Genomic DNA, 19,631 nt, shown 5'->3' with positions numbered 1-19,631 from the left:
TCATGGGCTTTGTAGCTCTGTAGGACTACCAGTCCCTCTCCTCCCTTGACAACTTGCATAATACTTTCTGATAAGATGAGAGCTAGTTCTCGGGGAGGAGGCTTCCAGATTTATTTCAGCTCGAGTCTTCCAAGACCTGTGACCAAAGTATATGGTGTCTTGAGCAATAGGGTCTTACATTCCAATTCTGGGAGGGAATTAAGGGCAATAGCAGTAGTCCACATTGATGGCTTTGGGGTTCTCTTGGGCTCCCCTGACCAAAAGCTAGAAAAGATGTTTCTCATGCTTGGTAGTGTAGTTTTCATTAGATAGTCCATGGCTTTTGGAGGAAGCACTATCACCCCAAATAGCATAACTTCATCTAAATTATAAACATAATATATGATCCCTTATGCCTTTTCCAAACATTCATAGTATTACTTCTGCTCCCCACTCCCTCTGTATTGCCCCCCACTTCCCACCTAAAGTTCCCCCCACTTCTCCCATTTCCCCCACCACAGCACCTGTTTCCTTCTGTTTCCATATCTAGGGCTTTCAAGGCAAGAAATCAGTTCTTCATCTTCATGTTCATTTCTTGCTACTGGGAACGCACTGTGTGCCCCTCTCCTTCTGATGCCCACTTAATGCACTGTCTGATATGCTTTCGTCAGCAAAATCTGAAATTTAGCATCAATGTTCTACTTACAGATTCATATTGCTTATTATACTTGACACGTACCTCTGAGGTCTAGGTGCTGTAGAACTTTTAAAGACAGAAAGGATGGTGGCAGAGAACTTATTTGATTGTTATTTGCATGTAGACTAACCAGGCTTCTCAACTCCCCTATATTTCTTGGAATCTCTTTGATGGCATTGTTCGAGATATCAAGTGTTTTGAGTTGAGTCATATTAGACAGCTCTTCTGGAAGTCTTGTTAACTGCAAGGATGATTAAACAATGATGATTTTAAAAATCCATAAGTATTTGTATCACTACATTTTCCTTTTGAAAACAGTGGAAAAATAAAGTTTTGTTTTAACCTTTTCCTAAGGAGATATTTTCATTCTGTCACAGATTCTTTGTGACTTTACATTCTAAAAATCCTCAAACTTTTGTTTAGCACCCATGTAACTCATGGTCTTATCAGTGCTCCCTAATTAGCCCTGTTGCTTATGAACCTCTTTCTTCCCACACCCCAACTGTCACCCACTCTCGTCTTTCTTGTTTCCCTAGGGTTAATGCTGCCTTGTCTTTTGTTCTTCCCTGAAGTTTTTTTAACTACTCAGTCACACTTTATCTTATTCTCATCACAGAGAACAATATAGGAAGACACCCATCCTTACACATGTGTATACACCACACATATACACCACACAGAACCCGTACACATACACAATACAACACATACATACACACATACAACACATATACACACAACACACCACACAAATCACAGGAATACATACATACCACACACAACACAAACACCCATACACACATACGACACAAACACACATACGCAAACACACACATAAGAATGAGTAGGACTGAAGTACGTTATGTAAAGCAGGATAAACATCATACATAAATAGGATTAATGAGGAGGTGTCCATTACGGAGAAGTGTTAAGAACTTCATAGAAATACGTAAGTAAGCAAGATTATGCAAGACTGAGGGCCAAGTTTATGTAGCAAAAATAAGATCAGCATAGGTCAGTAGGCCTGTCATTGAATTACCCTCAAACGAATGTTCTTTTTGAAAATTGAATGACTTTTGAATCAGCTAGTCCTTTAGGTATTCTCTTTTTGTTTGCTTGTTTGTTTTTCGAGACAGGGTTTCTCTGTAGCTTTGGATCCTGTCCTGGAACTAGCTCTTATAGATCAGGCTGGCCTCCAACGCACAGAGATCCACCTGCCTCTGCCTCCTGAGTGCTGGGATTAAAGGTATGTGCCACCATCGCCTGGCAAGAAGGATTCTTATAAACAATGTTTTCCCATCTAATGACTTTTAAAATGATGTTGTAAAGACTTGACTGGTGCTTTGGGCAACTACTTTGATCCTAAATTTCCTTCCTCCCTCTTTTCTTCTTCCTTTTTTCTTTCTCTTTCCTTTCTTCCACCCTTCCTTTTTTAGACAGTCTTACTCTGCATTCCAGGTTCAACCTACTATCCTTTTGCTCAGCCTTGTGAGTGTTGGATTGCAGTCATATGCCATCATGCCAAACAGAAAACACTAATATCAGTCCCCTGTGGAACTGAAGACATTGTTTACCAGTTAAGAGTCCTTGCTGTTCTTGGAAAGGATTGAAGTTTTATTCTCAGCACCTACACAGCAATTCACAATCAACTTTAACTCCAGTTCCAAGGTATCTGACACCTTCTTTTGTCTTCCATGAGATTCAAGCAGGCTTTATACACACATACACTGAAGCAAGACACTCATACACATAAAATAGAATAAGTACTTTTAAAAAAAAATCTTTTGGAATGAAATCTGATGAGTTTGACAAGGCCTGATAAACAGAAAAATAAGTCAGCAAGCACAGGGTGAAGACAGAGAAACTGACATTAAAAATTCCAGGGGAAATTATCAACTGTGGAACTAGAGTGCTAGGGATTATGTGTGTGACAAGTAGGTGTGATGACATCAAACAGTTAATGAAAAGTTGGTGTTATGCAATAGGATATTTGTTTAACTATGTAAAGATATGTTGCATTCGTTTATTCTGTGGAATATTCATTTAACTAGGTAAAAAAGTGTTGCATTTGTTTATATTGTGGAATATTTGTTTAAGGCAGTAAAGATGTGTGGCGTTTGTTATGTTGAGGAATATTTGTTTAACTAGATAAAGATTGCTGTTCTACTTCCCTGTTTAAGGCACCTGTCTGGTCTAATAAAAATCTGAATGGCCAATAGCCAGGCAGAGGAGGGATAGACAGGGCTAGCGCACAGAGAGAATGAGTAGGAGAAGAAATCTAGGCTCAGGTGAGAAAGGGAAGAAAGAAGAGACACCAGGGGCCAGCCATCCAGACATGGATAAAGCAGGAATACATAATAAAAAAGGTAAAAAACCCAAAGGCAAAATGTAGATGAACAGAAACAGGTTAAATTGAGTTATAAGAGCTAGTGGGATAAGCCTCAACTAAGGCTAAGCAATCCTAATTAATAATGTCTCTGTGCTTTATTTGGGAGCTGATTGGTGGCCAAAGAAAGTTCCAACTACAGTTAGGGACATAGTCTAGAGGAGTCACAAGACATTGCAAGAGATACTCAAAAGTACTTAACAGAAACTAGTCAAATTAGCTGGTAATTATATTGAAGAATCAAAATGTGTATTTAATACAAAGTAACTTTACTACATTTTGTCTCATTCTTCATTCCATTTACTTAGGACACACACTGCTACTGTGGCAGACTTGCTGAAAATGTATTACATAGTAGGTATAAGATGTAAAAGCCAGATAACTTTGGTTCTGAGCCATAGATAATAGAGATTATTTTTGAGCAAAAAGGAAGATTTTTTTAAGAACAGATTTTAGAGGGATTTTGCTCTGAATAATAATCTAGCATTAAAGATGGTCAGGTGATAGCTGTGCTTATTGAGATTTAAGGATATATCAGTAATTTAAAAAAATATTTCCAAAGTTTGAGGTATAGTTTAGTAGCAGAGAACTTACCTACTATGTGAGGAATGGGTTTGTTTCCAACACCTCAGTAAATAGGTAGTAAGAAGTAAATAAGCAAATAATTAACCGATACATTTCTAGGAGTAATTTCCAAAGAAAACAGTTTGAAATATGAAAAATATATTTATGAAGAAATTTACTAAAGCATTATCATGAAGAAAAGACTTTCAGAGGACTATTACATAAATCATGTATTATTATAAAAGTTATTGGGAATATTATTATGTTCTGTTAAGGATAAATGCTTATATCGAATAAAATTTTAAATTGAATTTGTAGTCTATAACTGAAAAACAGACTAAAAGTACACTAAAACAATATATAATAGTTTTATTATGATATGTCTGTGGAAAATTTCTATCATCTCAATTTTCTAGATTTTTCAGTGATGCATTATGGCAGTGGAGATCAAACCCAGAGTCATGCATGAGTTGTCAAAATGCTGCCAATGAACCATATTCCCAGCTCAATAATGTGTTTATATGATTTGCAAACTTTAAAACTTCTTACAATAGGAGTCAGTAGATGACTCAGTAAATAAAGTGTCTGAAAGCATGAAGATCTGAGTTTGAATCCCCTGCACTCACTGGAAAGCTGGGACCATGCATATGACCCCAGTGCAGAAGGGTTGAGGTGGAGACACATTTAGTGAACAACTAGTCTAGCCAATCCATGATCTCCAGGTTCAGTGAGAGATTGTCTCAAAAAAAATTAGGTAGAATCAATGGTCATGGTGACACAATGAATTCCAGCAATCAAAGAAGAAATAAAACAGGTTGATCTCTATGAGGTCAAGGCCAATCCAGTCGACACAGTAAATTCCAGGACTGCCAGAGCTACACACTGAGACCTTGTCTAAAATCTCAAAAACCCAAACAAACAAAAAATAGGAAAAAAAAACTGAAGAGACCTTTGGCTTCTGCATGCACCCATGTGCACCCACATGCATCCATGTACACACTACAGGAATGCATACATGTACAAGACACATACAACTTAAAATTTCCCCAATGAACTAAATAGAAAGCAATCTACAAAATTATCTACTTTGTTTCCCATTGCATTCGAATGAAATGTTGTCCTGAAAAGCTTTTGTGTAGAGAGTTCTGTCTCTAGGTCATGTTTTCAAACATAGAGCATTCCACTTATTTAAAATACACACAAAAGAACTTCCATGTTGTCTTAGTTAAGGTCGCTACTGCTGTGATGAAACACCATGACCAAAAGCAACTTGGGAAGAAAAGTGTTTATTCCACTCTCAGTTCCATATGACAGTTCATCATCAAAAGCAGTGAGGGCAGGAACTCATACAGGGTAAAAACCTGGAGACAGGAGTTGATGCAGAGGCCATGGAGGGGAGCTGCCTACTGTCTTGCTCTTCATGGCTTGCTCAACCTGCTTTCTTATTGAATCCAGAACCACCAGCCCAGGGTGGTGCCACCCACAATAGGCTGGGTCCTTCCCCTTTGATAACTTAAGAATATGCCTTACAGCTGGATTTCATGGAGGCATTTTCTCAATCAAGGCTCCCTCCTCTTTGATGACTCTAGCTTGTGTCAAGTTAACGTAAAGCTAGTAAGGACACAAGTACAATGTGTCTCAGGTTGAGACTCCTCTAGTCGCTCTCCCCACCAAACCCAAGAGAGCACTCTTACCTTTTTCCCATTCGTCTGACTCATATTCAGCTCCTCCAGGGTTTGAAGTTGGCACAGTTCAACAGGAAAATGTGTGAACTGATTGCTCGAGAAGTTTAATTTCTGGATCCCTTTCAGTTTAGAGATGTCTGAAGGTATTTTCTGTAAGTAATTTTCTGAAATATCAAGTACTTGCAAGTTTTTTAAAGCACACAGTTCCTTTGGAAAAATTTCAAACTTATTACCAGACAGAATGAGCACATGGAGTGACACCATGGCAGAGATACAGGGTGGAATTATCTTTATTTGGTTTTTACCAAGATCCAGGTATTCAAGATTAGTGAGAGAACACAAGTGCTCTGAAAATATGGGGAGTTTGTTTCTATTCAACTCTAAATGAAGCAGTTCCTTACTAAATGATATATCCATAGGTATTTCTGAAATATAATTTCCATTAAAACTCAGGTAGTCAAGTGCCGGTAAAGCACACAACCCCACTGGGAAGTACATTATATTGTTGTTATTCAATTCAACTCTGGTTATTTTTTTGCAGTTTTTTATTTCAATTGGAATGTGTGTGATTTGATTGCCTGAAAACTCCAGGCTGTTTATGTTATTAAGATGTGAGATTTCCTCAGCCATTTTTATCATTTTATTTCTGTTTACATGGAGCTGTCTCAAATTTTTAAGCCTATGGATTTTCCTAGGAAGCTCTTCTATGTTATTATCACTAAGACTAAGATATTCCAACATTACACAGTGGGAAATTTTCTTTGGCATGTTTTTCAATAAGTTTTTATCAAGGTTAAGAAGTCTGAGTTGTCTGAAATTCTCAATTTTGTTTGAAATAGCTTCCAATTTATTGTCAGCTAGATGAAGTTCTTTTATTTTGGGCAGCTGAAAAATTTCCACAGACAAAAAGGTAAGTTTATTATGATCCATTAAAAAGGTTTCTAAGTTTTTCAGCTCCCTAACTTCTTTTGGCAAACTGCCTATCATGTTTCCAGTAAGGTTTAGTGAAACCAGTTTTGGAAGGAAGCATAGGGACTTGGAAAATATTGTCAATTGGTTATATTCCAGATTAAGAATTTGCAAGTTCTTCAAACTAGACAAAGACTCTGGTATATGTGTTAACATATTTTTACCTAAACTTAAAATTTCCAAATTTCTAAGACTTTCCAAGCCAGCAGTAGGTAAATCCTCAATAAAATTACTATTTAAAAAGAGTTGTGTCATATTCCTAAGTTGTAATAGTTCTTTAGGTATGCATGATATCTGGTTGTAACTGGCATTTAGTATCCTTAAGTTGTGAAATAACTGAATTTCCATGGGGATTGATGGCAATCCATTTTCTTGCAGGGACAGAATCTCAAGTCCTAGCAGATCTCCTGGATCTGCCCCTTGGAAAGTTTTTATTTGATTCTTATCTAAATACAGATATTTTACATATTTGACTTTTAAAATGTCCACAGGGAATTCTTGTAAACCCTTGGCCTCAAGATTAACTGCAAAGTTATCTGTCTCTAAGTCAAATTCTTTCTGATTTTCCCCAGATGGAAATCCAACATTTTGATAGTCTTCCGTTGCCTTCGTCTCTGATGACACGGAGTTTCGGGACAGTGGGGTGACATCTGCTATGTTGGTATCAGAAAATGGAATGTTTTTATTATTCTCTTCATCACTGTTAAGTTGGTTTGGAGAGGAAGCTGCTGACTGTTCTGTGCCCTTTGAAGAACTTGTTTCATAAATATGACTAGAATCGCTCCTTTCAGAATAAGGAGAAGCTTCATTTAAGGGGTCTGGTGATTCAATAAATCCAGTCTCCTCTGGTGATCCGGATCTAGTGGCTCTTCCAGAGTCCGAGCTATCCTCATCTTCTGACATCTTATTTACTGGTATCTCTTCCACCAACTCAAGACTATAACTCTACTTTTCCATGTTCTTTTTTTCCTTTAAACCTACAAGACAAATGTTGACATTAAAATAAGTGTAATAAAGATGTTAAAATCACACTTGTGGGCTAACTGGATAGCTCATCCCTCTCTCATTCTCTTCAAATCCAATCCTCTAGTTTCATCCCTAGCTCTGTTCTGCAGAACACCAGCCACCTGTAGCTAGAATGATTAATAAAACCCAGAGACAGATATCGGGGTTCAACCTGAAGACCAGAAAAGCAAAGCAGCCAGCTACTGACTCTTTCCTCTACTTCAGTCTGAAAATGGTGATACTACAGAAATCCTCAGAATGAGATTGTGTCTGAGAGCTCTCTCATGTTTTATATGCCCTCTAAGGGCTGGGATTAAAGGTATGCACCACCACTGCTGGGTTTCTATGGCAAACTAGTGTGCTTACTGGGCTTAAAGCTGTGTGTCACTACTCTCTGGTGTGGGACAATTCTGTATAAAGATGGAAAACACACAGAGAATCTGGATACTGTTGCTCTATTTAAATTGTTTGAATGCTGAGGAAGGAATAACAGCTGCCAAAAGATATTTTCTTATAAACGCTGCTGAATTAACCCAAGATAGGTATTTTGAAAATACCTTGACTTCAAAATTGAAGTCAAAAGGTATGTTACTTTGGAGAAGAGATTTTGCTTTTGTTTCCACAGGAAATGAGAGACTGTGGATTCATTCGGAGTTAAGAAAAAACAGGTTTGGATCAAGGAAGACCAACTGAGAAATCTCCGGTAGGAACAGATGGCCTGGATGTCTGATTTCTACATCCAGAACAAATTCAAGACTGCTGCCTGAGATGATCAAGACTCACAGGATACTCCAGTCAGGACTTGATCATAATTCTAAATTTTTTATGTCCCCATAAGAATATCAGCACCCCTAACCAGCAGTAAGTAGCCTGGAATACTATGTCCAAATTCCCCCAAAATGGACTATGGGTGTTCTTGTTTTCTAAAAAAAAAAAAAAAAAAAAAAAAAAAAAAAAAAAAAAAAAAGAAAGTGGTGTGGGATAATGATGTATTCTGTCAATTACGTTTTAAATAAATGCTGATTGGCCAATAGCCAGGCAGGAAGTATAGGCAGGACAACCAGACAGGAAGTAGAGGCAGGGCAATGAGAACAGGAATATTCTGGGAAGAAGGAAGCTTTTTCTCCAGTCCTGCCCAGACCGTGGAAGAAGCAAGATGTGACCTGCCCTGCTGGAAAAAGTACTGAGCCATATGGCTAACATAAATAAGAATAATGGGTTAATATAAGTTATAAGAGTTAATAAGAAGCCTGAGCTAATGGGCCAATCAGTCTTATAACTTATGTAGACTTTCTGGGTGATTCTTTGGGACCTAACGATGTTTAATTTTTACAGTTCTTTACATAGTCTAGTTATCAACCTCCTGTCTTACATACAGTTAGTGTCTTAGTTTGGGTTTCTATTTCTGTGAAGAGGAACCATGACCCATGGCAACTCTTATAAAGAAAGACATTTCATTGAGGTGGCAGATTACAGTTTCAGAGGTTTAGTCCATTGTCATCATGGAGGGGAGTATGATGGCTGGGAGTGACAACATGCAGGTAGACATGTTGCTGGAGAATTCTACAGCTTGATTCAAAGGCAACAAGAAGTGAACTGAGACACTGGGCAGTATCTTGAGCACATATGAGACCTCAAAGCCTGTCTCCACAGTGACACACTTCCTCCAACAAGACCACACTTCCTAATAGTGTCACTCATTTTGAGGGCTATTTTCTTTCAAACCACCACAGTTGGAAAGGATTTTCTCTTCATTGTGGAGTGCTGGAACTTTTAACCATAGAGCAAATACTCTGATGAATAGTCAATAATGTACTTATAAACTAAATTCAAGAGCTCACTAAGAAGTTATGTCAAGGCTGACTTGATTTTTATCACCGAGAGGTTAGGTTGGTTCAGCAGAAACAAATACAAATCAATAAATGTAATAAATCATAAAAACAGATTTGAGGTTAGATATTTACATGGTCATCTCAATAGATCCAAAAAAGGTATTTAACAAAGTTCAGTGCCCTGTCATGATAAAAAAAAAATTCCTAAAGAAACTGAGAACAATAGTTGCTTTTATTGCTGTGACAAAAGCAACTTAAGTGGGGAAGGATCCGTTTTGCCTTATAGTCCAGCATGTCAGAGGGAACGAGGATTGCAGGAGCAGGAGGCAAATGATCATATTGTATCCACAGTTAAGAAGTGAAGAAAGAACAAGAAGTGGAGCCAAGCTATAAAAACTCAAGAACCATCCTTGATTACACATTTCCTCCAACAGGGTTCCACCTGCTAAAGGTTCCATAACCTTTTGGGAAGACAGTACCACCGGCTGGGGATCAAGTGGTCAAACACATTAGCTTAAGAGGAACATTTCACACTCATGCTACAACAAAAAGGAACTTAGTTAAAATTAATAAATGGTATATATTATATATATCAAACACATATTTAACATATATGAAGTTGGAAGATACTACATGCATATATCAGTATAACACTAATATTATAAGCATTATAATAAATAAGAATAGAGAAAGGAAAGTTAAGATTTCTATTGCTGGAGGAAAAAAAGAATTCTATTTCTGGGATGAATATCATGACCAAAAGCAACTTGGGTTCACTTCCATATCACTATTCATTGAAGGAAATCAGGACAGGAACTCAAGCAGGGCAGGTACCCAGAGGCAGGTTGATGCAAATGCCTTCAAGAGCGGTTGCTTGCTTGCTTACTCTCCATGACTTGTTCATCCTGCTTTCTTAAAGAACTCGGGACCTCCAGCCAGGGTTGGCACTACCCACAATTAGCTGGGTGCTTTCACTAATCACTAATTAAGAAAATTTCCTACAGGCCTGCCTGCAAGTAGGTCTTATGGACTCATTTTCTCAATTGAGGTGCTGTCCTCACCAGTGACTGAAGTTTGTGTCAAGTCGAAATAAAACTAGTCAGCACATCATTTGTAAGAAAGAAGTTAAATTAGCCCTATTTACAAACTCTGTAATTGAAGACTTAAAAGACCGTAAAAGATATTACCAGAAAAATCAGCAAATTCTCTGGATCTCTGTAATGAGATTGCTATGAAATAAAACAGAAATATAGCCGATTCATAATAGCTTTAAAAAATAAACACTAGGAGTAATGCTAATCAAGGAAGGGAAAGACCTTGACAATGTTTGTTTGTTTGTTTATTATTTATTTATTTATGGTAACCAAGGCTGGTCTTGAATTTATAAGAATATACCAACATACACAGCTATATTTTGCATTTTTAATTGAAAAAATAATTTGCAGGACCTCAGCCTCACACATTAGGCATGCAATCTATCAGTGAGCTCCATGCCTAGACTTAAAAAATTATTAATGCAATGACCTTCAGAAGACTGAACTCCTCAAAATGCCAGTCATCCAATAGTGCTGTTTTCCTGAAAGATAAAGTTTAATAACTCACAGCCATAAGCAATATGGGAAATTAAATTAAATATTTTTAAATTAAAAAAAAAACTTTCTTCCTTTTTCTTTTGGTAACAGAATTGTCAGGAGTGTTTATCACAAGCCATGACAAAATTACAGCTCATAGCAATTGATAATTCAGATGTCACCTCACCAGAGGAAGTATTCGCTGATGGGGTACCCCATCAGCAAGGCTTGCAGATAACTGACTCTGAAAATGGTTGCTTTCATCTGTAATTTCATTTGTACAATAACAGCTATGATATCTCCCAATTACTATGTATTTTTATTCAATGTGTATATATAATTTCATGATTACATCTCAGTTTATGGGCACATATATCCATGGGCAGTCAGGAACATTATTTTTTCATTTAGTTATATAATTTTGGTGTATAAAATATGTATTAGGACATGCTTCATAACTAGATCTATTTGTTCTATGAGAACTATAGATACTTAAAACCCTGATTTGTTCCTTTTGGCTCAACTAACTACTACACACAATTAGCTCACTTTCACCTAAGAATAATTTTAAACTAGACTAAAGGCTTTTTGTAAATAGATTATAAGCTTAAAACTTTACAGCTATATAAAAGGTCAGAATCACAGATGTCCAACCAAGGTTACTATACAGAGCACCCTAAGAAAAACAATTCTGTTTCTCAAATATGTTAACAATAGACCTATGCCTCAAAATTTGTCACTGTGTACTGTGCCCCCTCCCCATCTGGTTATCAGTCTTATTCCTATAACTTTGGAATCTTGTGTTGCTATGGCAATGGTTCAGCTCCATATCGCTTACTCTAAAAATGTGCTTTTGACCAATGAGAGGTAACCCTTATAAATTTTTTTTTATTGCTTCAAGACTCCTTAAGGAGAAGAGTTTTTAGAATAGAGGGGAAAAGGATAGAAGAAATTAAGAGGAAGGCCAGGAGAATTAAAATAGAAGCAGAACAATTAACAACTGATTCAGAACAGCACAGAGTGAGAGATAAATTTGTCCTCAGACTTTCACTGGCTGTTACTTTCTCTCTGAACCCCAAAGGCTCTCATTACAGAATTCCACAGAAGAAAAAGGATACACTCAAACTGGTAACATGAGGAAGATTTAACCGAACGACAATTTACAGAGGTGGGACAGAGAGTAGGTTGTTTGTTTTTTAGTTAGTTATCTACATCATGTGGAAGTTGTACTCTGGAGGCTGTACGATAAGGATTTGTTTGTTCCTATGCCTAGTCAACTGTACCCAACCACTTAAAGGATGGTGCAACCTCAGTCAAAGTTTCCTGGAGTATGGGTGGAAGTGCGTCCTGCATGAGAGCCTGTTTCCTCTTTACTTTTCCAAGTTTCTACTAATATCACATCTTGATATTTGATAGGGTGAGTGTCCTCACTGTAGCTTTTATGCCAAAGCAATGGTGGCTTTTCTCAGTCCTTTACATTCTCACATCAATTTTGAAATCAGCATATCAGGTTTCACAAAATGTTTTGCTTGGATTTCAGTTAGAGTTGACCACATGGGGTTGAATACCAGAGTTCAAGAAGCCAAGTGTATGGTGGTTTTTATTTCCAAGTATTTGGCTATTTTTATGTAAATAAGCTACTCTTCTTTGTGATTTAAATAAAACCCGAAGAGCTACTGTTTTATATGGACAGTAGCTTTCTCTGTGGCCCAGGTTGATGTGAACTTGTGAGTTTTTCCATTTTCACCTTTGCCACCTGGGTGCTAGACTTACAGCACGGATCATCACACCCGGCCTTAATTTGGACTGGGTACTATTTGGCTGGAACCTTCTGCTTGACCAGGAGAACCCCATTCCTGTCTCTCCAAACCCAACCTTCTCAGAGAATCTCCAACAAAGAAAAGGTGCCAGAAAACCCAGTTCCACATTCTTGATGGCTGTGGCATCTCCTTCTCTGAAGTTGCAAGTAGCCGAAGACCCCTTCTAAAGCACTCAGCTTTTGACCATACTTGGGCACAAACCCAGCTTGTGATAGACATGTCAACACCCTTTACCTACAGGGTATATAAGCATGCATATAAGAAGTATGACTTCTCCAGCCTCAATCTCTGGAGCTGGGGAACTCACCCGGGTGGGAGTTTTGCTCAAATAAAACAACAATGTTTTGCTTTTTCAGTTCAGCTTGATCAGGCTAACTACATCAGTGGAGAAACTTATTATCATGTATACAGAATACTATTAGGTGCCAGACTTACAGCATGGATTATCATGCCCCATGCTAATTTGAACCATTTAAAAGTGTTCAGCTCATGGTACCATTTAAAAGTCTTCAGCTCATGGTCTTCAGCTCATGGTACATTTATATTGTGAAAGAGAGTTTGGTACATTTATATTATGGAAGAGTGTTTTTAGCTAGGTGGTGGTGTATGCCTTTAATCCCAACACTTGGGAAGCAGAGGAAGGCGGATCTCTGTGAGTTTGAGGCCAGCCTCGTATACAAGAGTTAGTTCCAGGAAGATCCATCCTTCCAGAGGGGTGAGTGTGAGCCTGACTGGAAGCCTGCCCGATGCCCTGGAAAAGGAGCACAGGCACCCTCCATTACCCTAAACTTTCTGGGCATTCAGCGGGGGCTTCTCCCTGGCTACTGCCTTTCTCTTCTTATCCCATCCCAGCTTGGCCCCCAAGCACCTTTCCATCTGCGGGGTCATAGGATTCCCCCCAACTCAGCCTGCTTCAGTGCTGAGGGTCTGGAGACAAAGTGGTGAGTGCAACTGCTGCAGGAGTTTCTTTGCCCCACTGAGCCTGCACCCAGCAAGCCCTCCCTTTTGTCTGCAAGGTACCTGGCCAGCAAGTGGCCTGAACCTGTACCAGAAGTTCCATCCCTCAGGAGGGGTAAGTGAGTGCCCTACTAGCTGGTCGGACTCTCTGGCAACAGAGCACAGGCACCCCCCAATCCCCTAAACTTTCTGACCATTCAGCGGGGCTTCTCCCTGGCTGCTGCCTTTCTCTACTTATCCCATCCCAGCTTGCCCCCAAGCACTTCTTTCCATTTGCGGGGACCTTAGATCGACCACCACAGCCTACTCCAGGGTGGGGAGGATCTGAGAAACTCCAGTGCTGAGGGGACCAAAGAGAGGGCAGACCAATAAAAACCCCAAGTACACAGGTAGCCACAGCCAAGATCGGACCAAGCTGACAAGACTCTCCTTGAAGGAAGAGATGGGCAGGCGCCAATGCAAGAATTCCTCCAGCAATCTGAACAACAACATGATAACACCAGAATCCAGTGAACATACAACAGGAAGATTTGAACACCCTAATCCAGAAGAAGTAGAAGAAATAGTCTTTAAACGTAACATTATGAAAGTGATAGAGTCCCTTAAACAGGATGTGAAAAACTCCCTTAAAGAAATGGATGAGAAGAATAACAAAAAGTTTGAAGAAATGAATAAATCCCTCAAAGATACCCTAGGAAGCCAAGAAAAAGCAATCAAACAGGCAATGGAAACAGTTCAAGACTTGAAAACTGAAATTGAGGTAATGAAGAAAACACAAACAGAGGGACAGCTGAATATGGAAAATCTGGGTAAATGAACAGGGACTACAGAGACAAGTATAGCCAACAGAATACAAGAGATAGAAGAAAGAATCTCATGATGCTGAAGATACTACAGAGGAAATAAACTCATTGATCAAAGAAAACAGCAAATGCAACAAATTCTTAACACAAAACATCCAGGAAACCAGGGACACCATGAAAAGACCAAATCTAAGAATAATAGGGATAGAAGAGAAGAATTACAGCTCAAAGACCCAGAAAATATATTCAACAAAATTATATAAGAAAACTTTCCCAACCTAAAGAAGGATATTCCTATGAAGGTACAAGAAGCTTACAGAACATCGAATAGACTGGATCAAAAAAAATCCCCTCACTATATAATAATCAAAACACAAAACATACAGAATAAAGAAAATATTAGGAGTGGCAAAAGAAAAAGGTCAAGTAACATATAAAAAGAAACCTATCAAAATTACACCTGACTTCTCTATGGAAATCAAGAAAGCCAGAAGGTCTTGGATATATGTGCTGCAGAAACTAAAAGACCATGGATGCAAGCCCAGACTACTATACCCAGCCAAGCTTTCTTTCACCATCAACGGAGAAAACAAGGTATTCCAGGCTAAAAACAAATTTAATATGTAGCCACAAACCCAGCCTTACAGAAAGTAATAGAAAGAAAATCACAACCCAAGGAAGCCAACAACACCCACAATAACTTAGACATCTAACAACTCTACTACACAAGCACAACCCAGAGAAGGGAAACACACAAACTCTACAACCAAAAAAAAAAAAAAAACAGAGTTAACAACCACTGGTCATTAATATCTCTTAATATCAATGGTCTCAATTCACCTATAAAAAGGTTAAGAAAATGGATGTTAAAGCAGGATCCAACATTCTCTTGTTTACAAGAAACAAATCTCAATCACAAAGACAGACATTTACTCAGAGTCAAGGGTTGGGAAAAGGTTTTTCAATCAAATGGACTTAAGAAACAAGCGGTGTGACTATACTAATATTTAACAAAATTGACTTCAAACTAAAATCAATCAGAAGAGATTGAAATGGACACTTTATACTCATAACAGGAACAATTCATCAGGATGAAGTCTCAACCCTGAATATCTACGCCTCTAATATAAAAGCACCCACTTATGTAAAAGAAACATTTTTAGAACTCAAAGCACATATCAAACCCCACACACTAATAGTAGGAGATTTCAACACTCCTCTCTTACCAACGGACAGGTCAACCAGACAGAAACCTAACAGAGAAATAAGAGAACTAATGGAGGTAATGAATCAAATGGGCTTAACAGACATCTATAGAACACTCCACCCAAATATGAAAGAATATACTTTCCTCTCAGCATCTCATGGAATCTTCTTGAAAATTGATCACATAATCAGTAACAAAACAAACTTCCACAGATACAAAATAATTTTAGTAACCACCTGTGTCTTATCAGATTACCATGGAATAAAGTTAGAATTTAACAACAATTCTACCCCCAGAAAGCCTACAAACTCATGAAAACTGAACAGTCAACTACTGAACCACCCCTGGGTCAGGGAAGAAATAAAGAAAGAAATTAAAGTCTTCCTTGAATTCAATGAAAATAAAGACACAACATACTCAAACCTATGGGACACTATGAAAGCAGTGCTAAGAGGAAAGTTCATAGCACTAAGTGCCCACATAAAGAAAATGGAGAAAGCTCACATTAGAGACTTAACAGCACACCTTAAAGCTCTAGAAAAAAAGAAGAAGCAGACTCACGCAGGAGGAGTATAAGTCTGGAAATAATCAAATTGAGGGCTGAAATCAACAAAATAGAAACACAGAAAACAATCCAAAGAATCAATGAAACATTCTCTTTGAGAAAATCATCAAGATTGACAAGCCCCTATCCAAACTAATCAAAAGGCAGAGAGAGAACCCGCAAATTAACAACATCAGAAATGAAAAGGGGGACATAACAACAGACACTGAGGAAATTCAGAGAATCATTAGTTCTTACTACAAAGCCCTATATGCCACAAAGTTGGAAAATGTAAAAGAAATGGACTTGTTTTTAGATAAATAACATATACCAAATTTAAATCAAGACCAAGTGAACAATTTAAATAGACCTATAAGTGGTGAGAAAATAGAAGCTGTCATAAAAAAAAAAAACTCCTAACCAAAAAAAGCCCAGGACCAAATGGTTTTAATGCAGAATTTTACCAGAACTTCCAAGAAGAGCTGATACCTACACTCCTTAAGGTGTTTCACATAATAGAAACAGAAGAGTCATTGCCAAACTCTTTTTATGAAGCTATAGTTACTCTGATACCAAAACCACACAAAGACTCAACCAAGATAGAGAATTACAGACCAATCTCGCTCATGAACATTGATGCAAAATTCTCAATAAAATACTGGCAAACTAAATCCAAGAAAACAACAAAAAAATAATCCATTATGTTCAAGTAGGCTTCAAGGGCTTGTTCAACATACGAAAATCTATCAATGTAACCCATCATATAAATAAACTGACAGAAAAAAAATATAATAATTTCATTAGATACTGAAAAAGCATTTGACAAAATTGAACACCCTTTATGATAAAGGTTTTGGAGAGGTTAGGGATACAAGGATCATATCTAAATATAATAAAAGCAATACACAGCAAACTAACAGCTAATATCAACTTAAATGGAGAGAAACTCAAAGCCATTCCACTAAAATCAGGAACAAGACAAGCCTGTCCACTCTTACCGTATCTCTTCAACATAGTGCTTGAAGTTCTAGCAATAGCAATAAGAGAACATAAGGAGATCAAGGAGATTCAAACTGGAAAGGAAGAAGTCAAACTTTTGTTATTTGCAGATGATATGATTGTGTACATCAGTGACCCCAAAAACTCTTCCAAAGAACTCCTACAGCTGAGAAGTACCTTCAGTGATGTGGCAGGATACAAGATCAACTCCAAAAAATCAGTAGCCCTCCTATACACAAAGGATAGAGAAGCAGAGAGGGAAATCAGAGAAACTTCACCTTTCACGATGGAAGAGGATACCAGAAAATGGAAGGATCTCTCATGCTCTTGGATGGGTAGGATCAACAAAGTAAAAATGCCTTCTATCAAAGGCAATCTATAAATTCAACAAAATCCTTATCAAAATCCCAACAAAATTCTTCACAGATTTTGAGAGAACAATAATCAACTTTATATGGAAAAATAAAATACCCAAGATAGCTAAAACAATCCTATACAATAAAGGAACGTCTGGAGGCATTACCATCCCTGACTTCATACTCTATTACAGAGCTACAGTATTGAAAACAACTTGGTATTGGCATGACAACAGAGATGTCCACCAATGGAATTGAATAGAAAACCCGGATATTAACACACAAACCTATGAACACCTGATTTTCGACAAAAGAGCTAAAATTATACAATGGAAGAAAGAAAGCATCTTCAACAAATGGTGCTGGCATAACTGGATGTCAACCTGTAGAAGAATGAAAATAGATCCATATCTATCTGATGTGGGAGTGTCATATATCAATCTGTTGATTTCATTGGTTAAGCAATAAAGGAACTCCTTGGCCCTGATAGGTTAAAAGATAGGTGGGAAGAGTAAACAGAAGGAAGAGGAAGTGAGGTCAGACTCTGCTCTGCTCCCAGAGAGACGCATGCTCAGCTCTGCTGGATAGACACGATAGCTCTGCGCTCTGAGGCAGACACATGAAGCTCCCCAGGATGGACGTAGGTTAGAATCTTCCCAGTAAGCACACCTTGGGGTACTTACACACATTACTAGAAATGGGCTAGTCCAGGTGCGAGAGTTAGCCTAGAAGAGGCTAGATAGAAATGGGTCAAGCAGTTAAATGAATACAGTTTGTGTGTTGTTATTTCGGGCATGAGCTAGCCAAGTGGCCGGGGTGTTGGGGACGCAGCCCCGCCGCTTCCTATTTCAACATCTATCACCATGCACAAAACTCAAGTCCAAATGGATTAAAGACCTCAATATCAATCTGACCACACTGAATCTGATAGAAGAGAAAGTGGGAAGTACTCTACAACATATGGGCACAGCAGACCACTTCCTGTGTATAACCCCAGTAGCACAGTCAACAAGAGCAACATTGAATAAATGGGACCTCCTGAAACTGAGAAGCTTCTGTAAATCAAAGAACATTGTCATTAAGACAAAAAGGTATCCTACTGAATGGGAGAAGATCTTCACCTACCTCGCATCAGACAAAGGTCTGGGATCTCCAAAATATATAAAGAACTCAAGAAACTGGACATTAAAATGTTAATTGGGTTACAATTAAAAAATGGAGTACTGAACTGAAAAGAAAATTCTCATCAGATGAAGTTCAAATGGCCAAAAGATACTTAAGGTCATGTTCAACTTCCTTAGCGATCAGGGAAATGCAAATCAAAACAACTTTGAGATACCATCTTACACCTGTCAGAATGGCTAAAATCAAACACCAATGATAGCCTTTGCTGGAGAGGATATGGAGTAAGGGGAACACTCATCCATTACTGGTGGGAATGCAAACTTGTGCAACCATTTTGGAAATCAGTGTGGCAGTTTCTCAGGAAACTGAAAATCAATCTACCTCAGGATCCAGCAATACCACTCTTGGGAATATACCCAAGAGATGCCCAATCATACTACAAAAGCATTTGTTCAACTATGTTCATAGCAGGTTTATTTGTAATAGCCAGAACCTGGATACTACCTAGATGCCCCTCAATGGAAGAATGGATAAACAAAGTGTGGAATATATTCACATTTGAGTACTACTCAGCGGTAAAAAATAATGACATTTTTAATTTTGCATGCAAATGGATGGAAATAGAAAACACTAACCTGAGTGAGATAAACCAGACCCCCCAAAAAATGAATATGGGGGGGACTGGAGAGATGGCTCAGTGGTTTAGAGCACCGTCTGCTCTTCCAGAGGTCCTGAGTTCAATTCCCAGCAACCACATGGTGGCTCACAACCATCTGTAATGAGATCTGGCGCCCTCCTCTGGCGTGTGGGCATACATGGAGGCAGAATGTTGTATACATAATAAATAAATCTTTAAAAAAAATGAATATGGTGTACTCACTCATTGTGGACTCTAGCCATAAACAAATGACATTAAGCCTATAGTTCACAAGCCTAGAGAAGCCAAATAACAAGGTGAACCCAAAGAAAAACATATATAGATCCTCCTGGAAATTGGAAGCAAACAAGATCGCTGGGCAAAAGTTGGGAGCATCGGGGTGGGGGTAGGGTTAGCAGTAGAGTTGGGGGAAGGGAAGAGGGGAGAGAGTAAGGAGAAGGGAAAACCCGGGGAGAGCTTGGGGGAGTGGGAGGG

At 38.3% G+C, this 19,631-nt stretch overlaps 2 protein-coding genes across 2 annotated transcripts in view; both read right to left on the bottom strand.

Annotated features, from left to right (window-relative positions):
• Window positions 1-628: 628 nt before the first annotated feature.
• Window positions 629-7,183, bottom strand: Lrrd1 (leucine rich repeats and death domain containing 1). Its single transcript, XM_050129986.1, has 2 exons — window positions 5,321-7,183; window positions 629-917 (listed from the first exon to the last, which is right to left on the bottom strand). The coding sequence occupies exons 1-2, from the start codon at window positions 7,181-7,183 to the stop codon at window positions 702-704; spliced, it is 2,079 nt and encodes a 692-aa protein (XP_049985943.1). The 3' UTR covers window positions 629-701.
• The window catches only part of Krit1 (KRIT1 ankyrin repeat containing), a 72,265-nt gene continuing 59,762 nt past the window's right edge, over window positions 7,129-19,631 (bottom strand). Inside the window, exon 16 of the mRNA XM_050129985.1 lies at window positions 7,129-7,257. Coding sequence (XP_049985942.1) covers window positions 7,252-7,257 — 6 coding nt within the window. The 3' untranslated portion in view covers window positions 7,129-7,251. The remainder of the gene's footprint in view (window positions 7,258-19,631) is intronic.

Source organism: Alexandromys fortis, unplaced genomic scaffold, assembly GCF_014885135.2.
Source record: "Alexandromys fortis isolate MF-2015 unplaced genomic scaffold, M_Fortis_MF-2015_v1.1 scaffold_310, whole genome shotgun sequence".
Classification (NCBI taxonomy): Eukaryota; Metazoa; Chordata; class Mammalia; order Rodentia; family Cricetidae; genus Alexandromys; species Alexandromys fortis.
This window is presented reverse-complemented; position numbering and strand designations above follow the sequence as displayed.